We start from the raw sequence: 15422 nt of genomic DNA on the forward strand, positions 1-15422 counted from the left end.
GTCCGATCGACAACGATCTCACGATTAAGATTGACTTCCGCCGGTGTGCAGTCGTCGGTCACGCGACCGAGATTTGTCGCCGGATCGCGGCGTTGTTCACCGCGACGCGGATCGACGTCATCAGTCGCTGCGAGGCGTCGCCGTAAAAATCGTTATCTGACCGTGGCGCAGCGTCATTTGCATTTTCATAGGGCCGCGAGGTGTAGTTCACGGCTCGTTAGATCGGCACCATGCAACGGGAGCTATCTGCACGCGCTTCGACACATTTCACGCATCTTATTCCACTCGTTAAAGGTTCCGGGATCTCTTCGCGCCCCGCCAATTCGGCCGAACGCCGACGATCGTTTCGCGAACGAAATTATCGTAGCGCGCAGTCTCATTAGCGGCGAGGGTTTTCGGCCGAACTTTTTAATTTCGAGCCTCGACGGGACGAGTAGAAGAATCGAGATTATGCTACCGGTTCCGAAATAACTTTTTTGCTACATGGGTAGAACGAAGAATCTCCTTCTCGAGGACTCGTTCGTTTTTGGATTAAACGGGATTCTCGGCGGTGAAGATTAATGTATTCTATCGTGGGAGAAAATATGTAACAAAGAATCCAAGGGAGTGTTAATTCTAATTAACAAAGAATGATTTGATATAAAAATGATTTTGATATAAAGAAATACTATTCAATTAGAGGGTCTCGTAAAACTCGAACATATTATCGATAGCAAAGCAATAAAGAAGTTCGTGTAGACTCATTTCCTTGTTTAACCGTGTTTCCAATACACGGCCATTTTAACACGTGGACAGCCATGTACGAGCTACCTTGTAATTGACGACCTGTCACCGGCCACCATCTACGAGTAGATAATGAACAGTGGGCGTTTGAAAGAAGAATAAACATCAGTATACATTAGAGGCCTGAATATTTATTCACGAACAAGAAAAATAGGTAACAAATTATCTTGTAGCCGGTCGCCAGCGCGAAGAGCGACGTTGGGAACTGTTTCTTTCAGCGACACTGTGACAGTCAACGTGTTAATCTCGTTATACAAATGATCTCTAAGATCGTATTGTGACATTTAACGTTATAGCGTTCGATTATTTACGACGCTCGACAATATTCGAGGAAAACAAGATCCTGCGTTATCTTCTTTTTTACGTGTTCTTAAGACTACGAAGCACTATGATAGAGGAAGTCACTTCGAACGAAGACACTTATTATTTTACACTTTGCACTCCAAGAGTTCATTTTAATAGAACTGGCTACTGGAATAGAATTTTTTACCGCCATTTTAAGGAATATTAAAAATGTTTGCAATTTAAAATTTCTTCATTCGTTTTATTAATTTGTGTTGCTATACAAATTATGGAATTGTGGTGTACATTATGTATGTCGCCAACGTAAGTGCAAAGGGTTAATACTGTACTGAGGATAGAATTTTTAAAAAAAGACCACGATTCTCTTATTTACTCAGTCCGTTCGCAGAGACAGGTCGCTTTATTAGGAATAAAATATTCACTGAATCTCGAATCATAATATCCAAGATAATTGCTTACTTTCTGCAATCTACTTATCATAGTACACATCAGCGCTGATGCGTAACAGCAGCTGGCGTGACGGGCGTACAATGTTAGTTAATAAGAGTGGAGCTGTCAGAGAGGCCAAGTACCAAAGTTAGTCACGTTTTCTCTAATTATGCTAGGTACCGGCGCGCCATTGTCAAGAACCCGAGAAGAGGAAATCGCGTTGGTTCGCGATATATTTATTATAAACGCGTCTCAAGAAAGACAAGAAGCAAAGAAAAATTAAAGCAAACAAGAAACGACGAACGAGAAACGGAGCGTTGAAACTGTCTCCGGACGTTTCCACCGCCATTAAATTCAGCCTAGATACAACGAATAGGGACGAATCGCAGCGGACTTCTCGTCCGCGGCAATTACGCTCCAACCGCGCCAGAAAGCCTCGCCACCTGGCGTCTCGAGCCGATTTTTCGAGTCGAACAATCTCGATTCGATCCTCGTTTTATCGAGTCGACCGTCTTCTCATTCTGATAGCTCGTTATCGACGGCCTCCCATGGCCACCGCGCGCCGGATAATGGCGCCAGCGCCGACACGCGCTTTCTGTTACTCCTCTCTCAGGGCATCGCCGTTTCCCCCGAAAGATAAACGCGTGCCGTGACGTCGCAACGCGCACGGCAGGCATTCAACAATTCGCAGAGGGCAATTAAACGACGTGACTCGCTCGATTCACCGGCATGGAAACGTCACGACGCGATTAAGGAATCGCCTCCCCTCAAGAGCCACATGCAGAAACGACAGGGCGCCCGGGGAACCGTTCGCACGCGCCCCTCGTTCCGTCGGAACGACCATCCGGTTCTGTCATTCATCATTCCGACCGAGAATCTCTTAAGGGGGCACTCTCTGGTCTAGACGCCAATTTTTTAGCTGCTTGGAATTTCGAAAATGAAAGAAAAACGTCCACGGGGAATTCCAACGTTAATTCGAACCATCCTTTTCGACGGGAGATGACTAATTCACTGTGCACTTTAACCCCTCGACGTACGATTGAAGGGGATATTCTTGTCTGGATTTCTTCTTTATTGCATTTTCTTAAAGTATAGATTTGTTTTAATCCGTTAATATTTACGAAGTTACAGCTCGTAAACAGTTGCATGGACTATCCTGTATAATTATACTAGTAGCAGAGGAGTAACACTACAAACATTTATTTGCATTGCATTATACACTTCTTCAAGTATCTATCATTTCATACACAAATGAATACACTATAAGTGTCAGTGGTTCTAGTATTAAAGTTTGTACAAGGAATGGCCACAGAAAAGAATTTTTCGTTTCCATCTCATATCGATGATACAGATAATACTTCGTCTCTTGCCACGAATAAAAAAAAATAATAAAATTTGAGGAAACAACTGTTGGTTGTCTTTGCTACGAAGTTCCAAGTATAGAAACCGACGATCAAAAGTCAAATGGAGTTCAATGGATTCATCTTCGTGGCACCCGTCTGCCAAAAAGGAGGAACGTTTCAGGTGGATGGTTGCAATGGGAGCACCGGTTGCACAGAAGCAGCGTGCAAACAGAATCTCGATGGAGGCCCGGAGGTGTGGGTCGAAGGAACGGAGGAAGCCGAAGGGAAACGGCAGCTAATTTCGTTAAGTTCGTCTCCCGCTGTTCGAGATACTAATAGGCCCGCCATTATGACGGAAGCAGCGGCCACCTCAAAATTGCACCGCGACGATTCCTAATCACGTTTCCTCGAGACAAAGCGCGCGGCGCCCGGTAAGAAAGACGAAAACGAGCAGCAGGAAAATGGTCAGAGGAACGGACGAGAAAAAGTGCCAAGAACCGCGGCGAGTTCGCTCGAGGTGGGAACAAAAGCCACCTTTTCTCCCCCTTTACTTGTTCTTCTTTCGTCCTCCTCTTCTTCTTCTGCATCTACCGGGGGGCTTTTGGCTCGCCACGTACAGGGATCACTCCTCTCGTCCACCATTGTGACTTCTTGCACGTATGAAAAACCACAAACCGCCGACGTTATTTCGCGGCTGCGAACACGAAGGGTCTCCCTTTCCACGAAGCCCAGACCACGTAATATCCAGGACCCTTTCGTTCCTTCCTTTCGCTCCTCCGGCTACTTTGTCCCTTCGTTTGATCCTGGTGTGGCCATTACCGCGATACGAAATCGCCTCCTCGTTTGATCGACAGTCGATCTCCTCGTGGATCATCGCTGTGTCGCTTATCGAGCAAGGGTTGAAAACACGAAGGCGAAATAAAAGATCGCCAGGATCGGCTTCGAGAACTCGATAATGGACACGGTCGGAGAAACGAAGGGACTCGGTTGCGTGTCTCGGGCTCGTATTCTTAGATCCCTTAGATCCGCTAATGGGAGAAAATCGCGGATTCCCATTCGAGATAATTGGTTTGATTCTGTCGAGGAAGATCGTTTCCTGGATTTACGATAATTGCAAAAAATATGAATCGTGATATTTATAATTAATACGCTCGCAAAGAAACGCGCCTCGATGCATCGATATCGGGTGGAACAACGTTTTTAAAACGATAACCGGATAGGAAGGTCTCTGTTTCTGAGACTAGAATGGAAACACGAGCTTTAATTCGATTGCATAAGCGACGGAAAATTGTCCCCGCGCATGGTAGCGTGTTCCAGCGAAACGCTCGCCAGCAGCAACGCAGAAAAACGAGCCGTTTCGGTCGGCGAGTTAAGTTTCCAAACTGGCCGCGAACGAGTCGGTCGCCGAGGCGAGTTTTCTCGGCTGTTCGAGCCGCAAACGTCAGAGAGGAACCCGTTGAATGGATCGGCGTGTGGTCGCGGAATCGTTTCGCTTCCATTGTAGCCGACAGTACATAAAGTGAGTTTCCAACTACGAGTATCGCCCACGTATCGCCGACACGTTGTCATGTTTAATTTGTCTACGATCCGACAACCGGCGGACGCATGATTCGATAGTTTGTCTCAGGCCACGCGATCGTCGGTTGTGATAAACGTCAACGTCGACCGCGATTTTCATGCGATCGGGGGGCTAGATCTGGGCTAACTTAACGCCAAAAATGGATCGTTTCTGCGTACGTTCTCCAAACGTTATCTCGAAACGATGGACGGCGATATTCGAAGAATTTGCAATATTATGAAAGGGTGAATTAAGGGAGATTCGTGCAAAATGGTGAAACGAGAAGTGATATTTGCAAATTATTTTACAGCATAAGGGTTTGATGAAACTTTTCGCCACTTTCTAAATATATTCTTTAACATTTCAGGATACAAATATTTTTTTATGTTACGTTTTATCGACTTTGGATGAAATAATAAATATTATTCTTTATGTCGACGGTATTGATCGGTGGGCAGTCTTGCATTTTTGTTCAAACATTTTGTTCATAATAGTACTACGCATCGTATGAACTAAAATTCACTTTAAAAAATGCAAAATTGTCGAAGGTACACGGCTCTGAACACAAAACAATGATCCTTGCGGTCTATCGGCGGAATAACATTTATTATTTCATCCAAAGTCGATGAAACATAACGAAAAAAATATTTGTACCTTGAAATGTTAAAGAATATATGTGGAAAATCGCGAAAAGTTTCATCAAACCCTTATACTATAAAGACTGTCAAATATCACTTCTCGTTTTACCATTTTACATGAGTCTCCCTCCGAAGAACGTTAGATTTTAATTGGAAATTATATTCGTATCGTTATGCCAATCAAATTCAACAGAAATTGTTAATATATAATACTTATGGGTCTTGGAATTGTAATTATGAAGTCTGAGACTTGTTAAACTAATGGGTCTGTAAATCTAGTATTGATTAAATTTTTGCTCGTCGGTTTAAAAAATCTAAGAAACGTAAATGAAATTTGTCTAACTTTAATAATAGGCTGCTGACTTTCAACGACTAATGTGCCGAAAAACTCTTCTCAGAGATCATTATTCTTCGCTAAAACAACGAGTATTAGGATCGACCAGACATTCCGTAATTGGAAATCTCGAACCATCTGAAAGTCTACGGATAAGTTGTCTTCGCCAGAGTGGAACAAAGATACGATAACTGCTCGAATCTATTTACTTTCTCCGTAAAAACGGAGCAATTACTGGTATTTATTGTCACTAACGGGACTCGGCCATATTTTTACACGGGGGAAAATAATGTAGAAACACCGTGGTCGAAAACTAGCGATGTTAAACGCGCCGCGGCGTCGTTAATCATTCGCTTTGAACTTTAGCACTCCGTGTATTAGGTTTGAATGATGTTAATTGGATCGGAAGAACCGCAAGTTGATATAGATTTTAAATTATACAGCGCGGTAAAATTTAATTGATTCCAGGGTGGATGAGCGCATGACCATTAATAATCTCGAGTCTACGTAAAGCTGATTATCCCCGCATGGATCAAGTTTTCTCGATATTAAATCGTAATTAGGGAAAAATGTAAAGGTTTCACCTAAGAACTATGTATATTTCAAATTGCAAAATTTCTGGCTAGCTTCTGGGTAGTTTAGATCGTCCACGATCCACGTACGAAAGAAAGTTTCACTTTTCCCAAAGAAAGCGTCGCTTCCGGTCGCGTCGAGCCGATCCTTCGCTGCGAGAGGAAAGGAAAATCTGAGAAACCGTTAAAGCCACGGCCACAGGCTACCCTGACCCACAGAGCGAATCCATCCTCTGGTAGGACGCGTTGAAACAATAACAGAGCCCGGCTCATGGGCTGTCGGAAACAATGGAAACGAAGCCGCGTTCGCGATTCATACGGCAGCCGTAGAAAAGATGAAGCCAGATGCTTTGTGGCCCATAAATAAGTCAATTGGCAACGGCGGCCAGTCAAGGGGCTATTCAACGACGCGACGAGCAATCGCGTTTGTATTTTGAGCGACAGCCAATATTTAACTCCGGCAATGGCGATCGGTACAACCAGCTACGACCCGAGGGGACCGCCGAAGACAAGTCGTGTTCCTTGACGTAAGGCTAAGGTCGGGGATAACCGACGTCGGCTTGCCAAGCCTCCGCCAGAGGAGAAGACCCTACATGGCGCTTTCGACGAGACGCCAAGGGATGCTTCGCGATTCCTAGAATCCGACGACGATGCTTCGAGCCTCTCGCTGCTAATCGCGCCACAGTGTTCGAAAATGGCGATTTAAACGCGGAAAAGTCCAATTTAAGTCCAATCTCTAATCATTTTAATTTAAGTGTCATTAAGTTTGTAAATCCTTCATTATTTATCCCTAGAAATTGTTTAAATAGGTTAATTTTTACTCAGAAACTCGACGTTTATCCTTTTAGGAAATAATGATATTACAACGATTTCATTTTGTACTTGACGAATCTTGCACAGGAAGGAACGCACTTTATTTTAGAATAAAAATAATTGGTCAAAATTGATTATAATTTGAAATACAGGTAATCAAAAAGAACCAACTTTAGATTGTACGTATTGGTCAAAATTCTGACATCAGCTGCTACTTTTTTAATAATATAACTTTAAAGTTAACGAATCTTATTCTTATTATTCCTATTTTCTATTATTTTCTTCATTATTTACATACTCATTATACAGGATGTTCGGCTACCTCTGGGGAAAATTAAAATGGAAGATTCTAGAGGCCAAAATAAGACGAAAATCAAAAATATCAATTTGTTGATTGAGGCTTCGTTAAAAAGTTATTAACAAAATTAAATTAAAAAATTTCAAATCATTCACGGAAAAATTATTTTCGGTTGCGGGGGTGAATTGCAATCATTTTTGGTGAATTGACATGCCCCCGAAATCCTACGTACTTTCGAGAAAAAAATTCTTTACCGAAAATATACTGCGTGGCCGGAAATGTTTCTAACTTATACTTAACTAATAACTTTTGAACGAAGCCTCAATCAACAAATTAGTCTTATTTTGGCCTCTAGAATTTCTCATTCAAATTTTTCCCAGGGGTGGCCGAACACCCTGTATAATTTAAAACGTTATACAGCAGTGAAACTTTTATAGTAAATACATTTCATTTTTCTCTTTAATTAAATAATTTAATTTTCATTTAACATAAAATAATATAAGGATTGTTAAGCAAAATTACTGTTAACAGTGTTAATAATCGTTTATAAACTTGTTTTTAAGGATTCATGCACTTTTAAGGTGAAATATAATGTTTCGCGTCTAAATCGCCGTTTTCGAATACCGGCATCGCTCAGATATCGCACGATCTTTTCGACAACCGTCTTTTTCTTGTCGAAATTCAATCGACTTAGTCTTTTATGGAAATTATCGCAAATTTTATTTTTGCATAAGAAACAAATATACTGATTATCTCTGTGGCCTGACGAGATTAATAAACCGAATACTTACGATGTATTTATCGATCTTATACTTCGTTCAAAAGGCAGCATTTGTCTTCATTCGTCGACTGACATGCTCCATCAGTCGAGCGTTTTTTTATATTTCTTGTAAATTCTCGTTGAACAAGATATAGAGAAGAGCAAGTTCCATCTTACGAAACGTGATATATTAAAAGCTACAATTATGCGAGGGAAAAGTAAATTAGCGATGTACCCTTTCTGTTATTGTTCCATGAAACGTTGTTTTTAAAGGCACTACAAAGCAGCGTGTTTGAAAGTACCGTGACACGTTCGAGTTAATTGACGCGGAAATAGCTACCATTAAGTTAATTTTGTAAGTCGATCGCGTTTTGAAAAATGAATGACCGGTATGCCGATGTTTATAATCGCTCGAAAGAACGACCTAACGAGTTTATTTGTTTCTTCGTAACAATCGCAAAGTTTCCTGGCAATTTCGTCGAGCAACACACACCGCTGATAAGATAACCGATCCGCGGCTGCCGGAAATTGCGCTCCCGCTGATAACTCCGAGATCGTTCTTCCGTGAATTCTTACGACTTTGAACTTAACCCTTTCGCGACGGGTTTCAAGATATCCCCGAGAATTCTGGGTATTTCACGAGTCGCGAACTCAACTCGAAGATCAAGTTCAGCGCAGCGAGATAACGAACAGTTTACTTTACTCGACTTTGTTCGCAATTTTTAGCAGCCTCTGATATATCTTATTTCAAAATTATTAACCAGCACCAAAGAATAATCAGTAGACGGAAAAATGCAAAATTTGAAACACGTACGTTGAGCATGTTTCACCCTTTACACTCGACTTCAGCAAAGAATTTGGGTGTATCCTCTAAGGAAATTCAACGATATTATTGTTTTAAATTGATTATGCAGGACAAAGCACATAAGCAAAGAATGTAAAAAAAGCATTTCGTTGATCGAAGAAAAGTCTCTCAGTGCATATGGTTGAAATATATGTAACTATATAAAATTAATATATTCTACGTGTATATTTTGCGTACATTTATTGACGCTAGTAATAAGTATATAAATTGCTCAATATTATCGTGTCTGGGAAGCGGGTATAAGTACTCCCGTTATTAAAAATGCTCGTCGAGACTTTAATGGCGACCGGACCGCCAAAATAATTGAATGACTTCCAGAAACCGTGGTTGTCCGAGGAACGATTCAGACGTCCACCTTGATTAATCATCGGGAAACGAGAAACGGTGTCCACGTTTATAAACCGGCAGCGGGAAACGAACATTAATCCCATTAGTGGTCGCGACAAAGAGCGGCGTTCGCCATTACCTCGGCATTATATCATGACGAATTCGTTCCGCGGGATCGGCGCTGTCACCGAATCACAGGCCGCACGGGGGTACCAGTTAACGAAGAGGCATCAGCCAGCCGGAAGATAATGTATTCCCCGTGAAAAAGCCACTGATTGCCGTCCCCATTGTGCGCCAAGTGTTGCACTTTCTGGCACACGGGACGCGGAACATATGCAAACGACACAACACGGCTGGTCCATCATTCTCGATACGTCAGCAGTTGGATCGAAACCCCGCTACCGAGTGATTTTTCAACCACTGACGTACGACAACTAGGGGGAACTGTCGATGAACGGATTGATTGAAAATCCCGTGGCGATAAACGTTGGGAAATTTCATTTCGAGCCTATAGAAACGAGCAAAATTGTAGGCTTCGTTTAAATAGAATAAAGTATCACTCTACTTCAACCGTCTTCGGGAGAAATTTCAATCTCGAGTATAGGATAGAGCTGATTACTTAAATTTTAGTGGCGATAAACATTGCGAAATTTCATTTCGAGCCTATAGAGCAAAATTGTGGGCTTCGTTCAAATAGAATAAAGTGTTACTCTACTTAGATCCTTTTTGGGAGAAATTTCAATCTCGAGTATAGAATAAAGCTGATTATTTAAACTTTACTGGTTTTAGTAGTTTGTTGTTCGACGCGTTAAAGAATTCGCTGACGTCGAAATAAATATCATAAAATAATTCGAAGACAGTAGCCCGGACAGAGCAATTTCGCTGGGGGAAGAAAACGATCAGCGGGGACCCTCATAATTAGAAGAGCCCGAGCCAGATTCGGCGAGATAAGCCTGCTGGAAACTACGGGGTCTAAGTGGGTGCCTATTCGCTACCGTCAGCTCCGAAAGACTCCTAATTGTCAAGATTGAGAACCGTAATTACACGCTTCGACATTCGCTCTTCCTACTCGAGACACCTCCGAGTCCCCGGGAATCGTTTTTATGGCGAAAGGGTTTTGAAAATACGTTCCAACCCACTCAATTTTAAAGGCCATGTTGATAGGGGATGCAGACAAAAATGTTCGAAATAAATTAACGTCGATTTTATTTTGTAAAAAATTTACTTTACTGGCGAAAATTAATCCTACCGTGGCAAGTAAAGTTTGAATCATATCAAAACAATTGGTCGCCGATATTTTTGTCGAATTATCAACGTCACTGAGATCGCCAATGGGAGGTTGGTCTATCGAAAAATGACCTCGTGCCGATTAAACGGTAGCCGAATGGTGCTTCCATTCGCGTTATATAATTCAATACGATCGTAAAGCAGAATTCGAGATATCTTATCGACGATCGTGTTTGTTTTCCGTACGTCAACTATGAATAGTCGACGGAGTATCGAGTACGGATTCCAACAGCGGAGAATAACGCCTACTTCGGTACACATGCGTTTCATAACTTTACGCATGTTGCCACCGCGCATTCCGTTGGATCGAGTTTGATACGATTTTGTCAACTGTCAACGCGTGTCACTCGAGAGTATTAATTTACAAATTTTCGCGTTGCATTTAGACGCATAGAAATCCCGCGAGTTTCCCGAAGATCGATCAAATACGTACGTTTTACGCGGAATAAATATTCTTTCAAACCGACGTACACCTTTGGACGCGGTTCGAGCCGACGAGAGGATTGCACGTTTCGAGCTGGCAATAAATGTCACTTAGTGGGAGGAAAATGTTGCTTACACCTGGAAAATTGTGAAGCGAGGCCCGTAATTTACGACGATTGCAACTGTCACTTCGTTGGTTCGCCGGCTATCGCGTGTAACTAATATCACAGTCAATGAAAACCATTGTTCTCAATGAAACGTAGGAATGAATGGCAACGCGTAACTGAGACCTTATTCGACGCGAATACTTTGAGAGTCCAGTAACCGCGTCGAAAAAACAGCGGAAAAGATTAGAGAAGCCACTTGGAAAGTTTTAGAAACGTCACGCTGCGAAATGCCGCGGGATTTCTTAACCCTTTAACCTGAGGATCACGGGTTAAATCGTTATGGAAATTAACTTATGGAATTTAAATTCCATATCTGTTGTTTGTTTCCTCTCAATAAGTAAAAGGGCACGCTGTTTACCGTTCGTGTTTACGTTCGAGTCAGAGGTTCGACACATTCGACGTTCTGGCGATCACTACGTTTCTACGTTTTCTTTATTAGGAAAATTGGGTATGGTTTGGTTGTCAATCTTTGAACTGAACATGGTTACTCCAATGACAATTATGACACTGTTTTTGAGAAGCAAAATCTCCGATAAATTGACACGAGGAGTCATCGCGAGGGAGTAGGAGTACGTCATCGTTTGGCGTTATGAAGGGATGTCATATGTAAAGTTGATGGACGTACTCACCAGTATAGCACCAGGCCGGCCAGACAACAGGGCTTTCGGTGTCCAGCTCCCTCATTCTCTCAGCGACCCGCGGACATCTCCACTCCGTACGTCCCGACGTGGCGGTAAGTATGTCCAGTTTGATCTCTGATATGAACTTCCGTCGTGAGAAACGACTGCCCGATGGACGTTTGGAAGCGGCAGGTCTGGCTCGCGGAGGCTCGTCGCTTCCGTCAGCGTGCAACCGACCACCTGTTGGACGTCAGATCAGTTTCGCGCGCGAACGCAGTGGAAGTCCGTCGAGGATCATGCCTCCGGGTCGTCGGTACCGACGTCGTCGACGGCGGGAACGTGCTGGCCCCGGAGTGCAGAGGTCGTCGAGCCCCCTTTTATCGCGTAGGTGCACGTGCACGGGCCGATTCCGAGAGACAGATAACGCGAGATAAGCCGTGTACGGCGGTGATAAGGCACGGGAGAACCGTCATCGACACGATTCCCTGCCCTTGTGACTTTCTCCGGCCTCCGTGGCGGCCGGCGGGGACGATCTCTCACGCGTGTTACACGAAAAGGTGTTTCGCACTCGCCTCGAATCGCGCACTAAATGTCACGGAAATGTCAATGAGGAGTCGCGGACGTTTGACACCTTCACTGTCCCCTTCCTCCGCGGTTCCCTGGGGCCGCCAGTGGTTAACCAGTCCTTCCTCCTTCTCGCGACGACGAACTTCGTGCACTCAACAATTCGGCGATATCACACTGACACTCGCGAAAAATCAACGATCGTGGCAGCGTTCCGGAGGGGGGGGGACAGCCGGATAAACACTTGACGGAGATCTCGTTCTTGGGAACGACACCCCACGGAGAGTCGTTTTCGATTGTTTACACGCCGCGAGCGACGGGTCGCGTCTGCAACGAGGCCCGGATACGCCTTGTCCACGCAGAAGACCGGGTCACCAGGCAACGACCCGGTAGCGAACGGATTTCAGAGAGGATACGCGATCGATCGTTGCCTCCACGTTCGGGTGGATCGTTGACGTAGCGCAGGATGACACGACACTACAACACGGCACTGCTGCGTGAGGCGTCGTCCAAGGGGACAGACGGAGACAGAGGGAGAAGGACGAAGCCGGGTAGGGGGTTGAGAAGACGAGACAGAGAAAGGGGGGCAGAAGAGGGAGGAGGAAAAAAGAAGGGAAAAGTGAGAGAGAAAGAAAAAGAGAGATAGAGAGAGAGAAAGAGAGAGAGAGAAAGAGAAAGAAAGAAAGAGAGAGAGAGAGGGAAGAACCTGACCACCGGACACACTGGCTTCGGTAGGCACGACACACAGGTAAGCGGAGTGGCACTTAGGTTGGTGCACCTGCCGCGAGAGTCCGCGTCGTAATGGGAGCGGGGCAACGGGCGGCAGGTAGGCAGGCCTACCGCTCGTCAACCTGCGGGAGAAGGGGAATCAGTCACATGGCGAGGTGCCCCGCGTTGCCTGCGAACAAGGAGGTGGTAGCTCAACCAACTGCTGGTGGACAAAGGTCCCCGGTGGTGGTGGCGGTCGGCACGGAGGTGGTGGTGGACGACGTGGTAGGATGCAGGACCAAGGAGTAGGAACCGAAGAGGACCTCGAACGGAACGGACGCGGTGTCGGAGTAACCTGTCGCGGGAGTTCTTTGTGGGTGATTCTTCCCAATGGGCCACAAAGATAATATTTTCTTTCGGTAACCGACGTGGAAGCTGCGCTCTCCAACCCATCCATCGCGAACTGGAGTATCTCGCCTCTCCTACGCCCCGGGGTTGTTCGAACGGGAAGACGTGCGATCGAAAATTTAGCTCCTTCGTGACTATGTGCATGCATTCAGTGGACCGGAATTTCTAACGGAATTATTTTGATAATATTGGCGAAGAAATGGATGAGTAGACTGCGGATGTTAAGCATTTATGGGGAATTTTTAATAGGCAAAAATATAGGCAATACTTGGAGTAAGATTCGAATTATTATATTTAGGAATTGAGACAAACCTGTACAAACTACAGAATGCAATTGAGGTGCAAGAATATAAGAAATACTTATTATATTTGGGGGTTGAGACAACCCTCTACGAAACTCCCCTTTTAATTAATTCTATTAATAAAAATGTGAATTTGCTTAACTCTTAAGTGGACTCTCAATCTCAATTATTTTACTTAATGTCGATTCTTATCAAATTAATAAATGGAAATAAACTTTCCTTTAAAGTATTTAAAAAATAATGAACTAATGGAGGATTATATTGACATATATCAAACAATTATTAGTTTAAACTTGCCGCAGCGGCCCCAATAATCCACTTGAGAGCTAACGATCCGCAGTCTATTGATGAGTAATAGAGAGCAGAGCAAATTCACCCCCTTGCAAATCAAGATTTTCTCCTCAAGCCTTTCTACTCTATCTTAAAAATACAAAAATAATCGCGCCTTGTAAATTTCATATTCCCACCCAAACATCTTTGAAATATTTATCACGAAATATTAAAAAATGACGTACCTAAACACTAAATCCATTTCTCAAGTGGAGTACGCGTCTATTTTCCATCTTTAGAAGTCTATTTTTTCCTGTACCAAAAGAATTATTTCCAACACCACTAAATATTATAACATTTTATTTACAACGTCGAAGAGTCGGTCGCTTAAGAATAGACCTAGAAATATTTCCCTTCCGAGTTTACAGCTCGTTAGAGTCGCGCATCGAAAGAACTGGTTGAAGTGGAATCCTTGACAAACGGTGGCAAGTATCACGATGCTGTTTTATTGATTGTCGGGCATTCCTTACGTATTTCGAATCTTGTGACAACTGGCTACAATGTGGTCACGGAGATCTAGTAGATTAGTAACTGGTTTTTATCGAACAATCTGCTCGAAGTGTTGTCAAATGAAGAAATCTGAAGGATTGAAGCCCGATAAACGTATGAACGGTTCGTGCAATTAGTACTCTTTCGCCGACGTAACGAGCTGGATCATTATTTTTAAAGAAGTTTCGACGTAATTAGCTTTATATTTTTTTGAACCCGATATGTATAGAGCCACTTAACTCTACCAGCTGAAGTTACTTGAAAGTTTCTGTATTCAAAAATACTTCACCTTGAGTTTCTTAATTGTGATGAGTAAGATTTACTGTTGATGTACGCTATATAGTTTACAAGTAAATTCAGATGGGATAATAAATTTCGTTTGATATCGTTTGGAGCATTCTATGAAGATTGAAAACGAAATTGCCCAACGAAAGCGTCCATCGACGATTGCTTTGAACATTCTCTATTACTTTTATTAAAACGTCGGCAACGTAAGTAAATATACAACTTTGTAAAAATTCTTTCCTGCCACGGAAACATAATAGGTGATCATGTATATAGTTTCCAATAAGAAATTAGAAAGTCTGTTAAAATTAGAAATCTCTCCGCTTCAATAATAATTGAATAAAATATGAACTACGCATTCGAATTAAACTGATATGATTTATTGCCCCTATGCATGATCAAAGTTACGAACGTTTCATACGCGTAATTACTGCCTTATAAATAAAATATAACGCGTTTACAACGTCGGGTGAATAAAATTGCGTTGTTAAATAAATTCAAACCGTCTCGGGAAGTTTATTAAACGCGAAAGAGAGTGTCGGTGAGCGTCCAACGAAAATAGAGGACGAAGTAGAAAGAATTCTATCTAAGGGAGAAAGTGATTCGTTCGTTTCGATTTTATTGCTGCTCGGGACAAAAGACATACGCGGTACTTTCGTGTTTCCATCGGCGACTATGGCTTCCTACAAAGATCGTCACTGAGTTCCATATTTGGATTCGCCGAAGGTACCCTGAAGAGTATTGAATTCCAGGCGTTTCCACCTATCCACGGTACAGCCTGATGGCAGATTGTCCCCTGACTCGTCGTCCAAGAAC

At 43.2% G+C, this 15422-nt stretch overlaps 1 protein-coding gene across 2 annotated transcripts in view; it reads right to left on the reverse strand.

Moving 5' to 3' along the window:
- Positions 1-12578, reverse strand: part of LOC122401111 (polycomb protein Scm-like) — a 158057-nt gene extending 145479 nt beyond the window's left edge. For both annotated transcript variants that reach the window (XM_043403058.1, XM_043403057.1), the window contains exon 1: positions 11530-12578. In XM_043403058.1, the coding sequence (XP_043258993.1) occupies positions 11530-11584 (55 nt within the window). In that variant the 5' untranslated portion in view covers positions 11585-12578. The remainder of the gene's footprint in view (positions 1-11529) is intronic.
- Between the last annotated feature and the right edge of the window lie 2844 nt (positions 12579-15422).

Source organism: Colletes gigas, unplaced genomic scaffold (assembly GCF_013123115.1).
Source record: "Colletes gigas isolate AHSC1104 unplaced genomic scaffold, ASM1312311v1 Colletes_gigas_Sc00021, whole genome shotgun sequence".
NCBI lineage: Eukaryota > Metazoa > Arthropoda > Insecta > Hymenoptera > Colletidae > Colletes > Colletes gigas.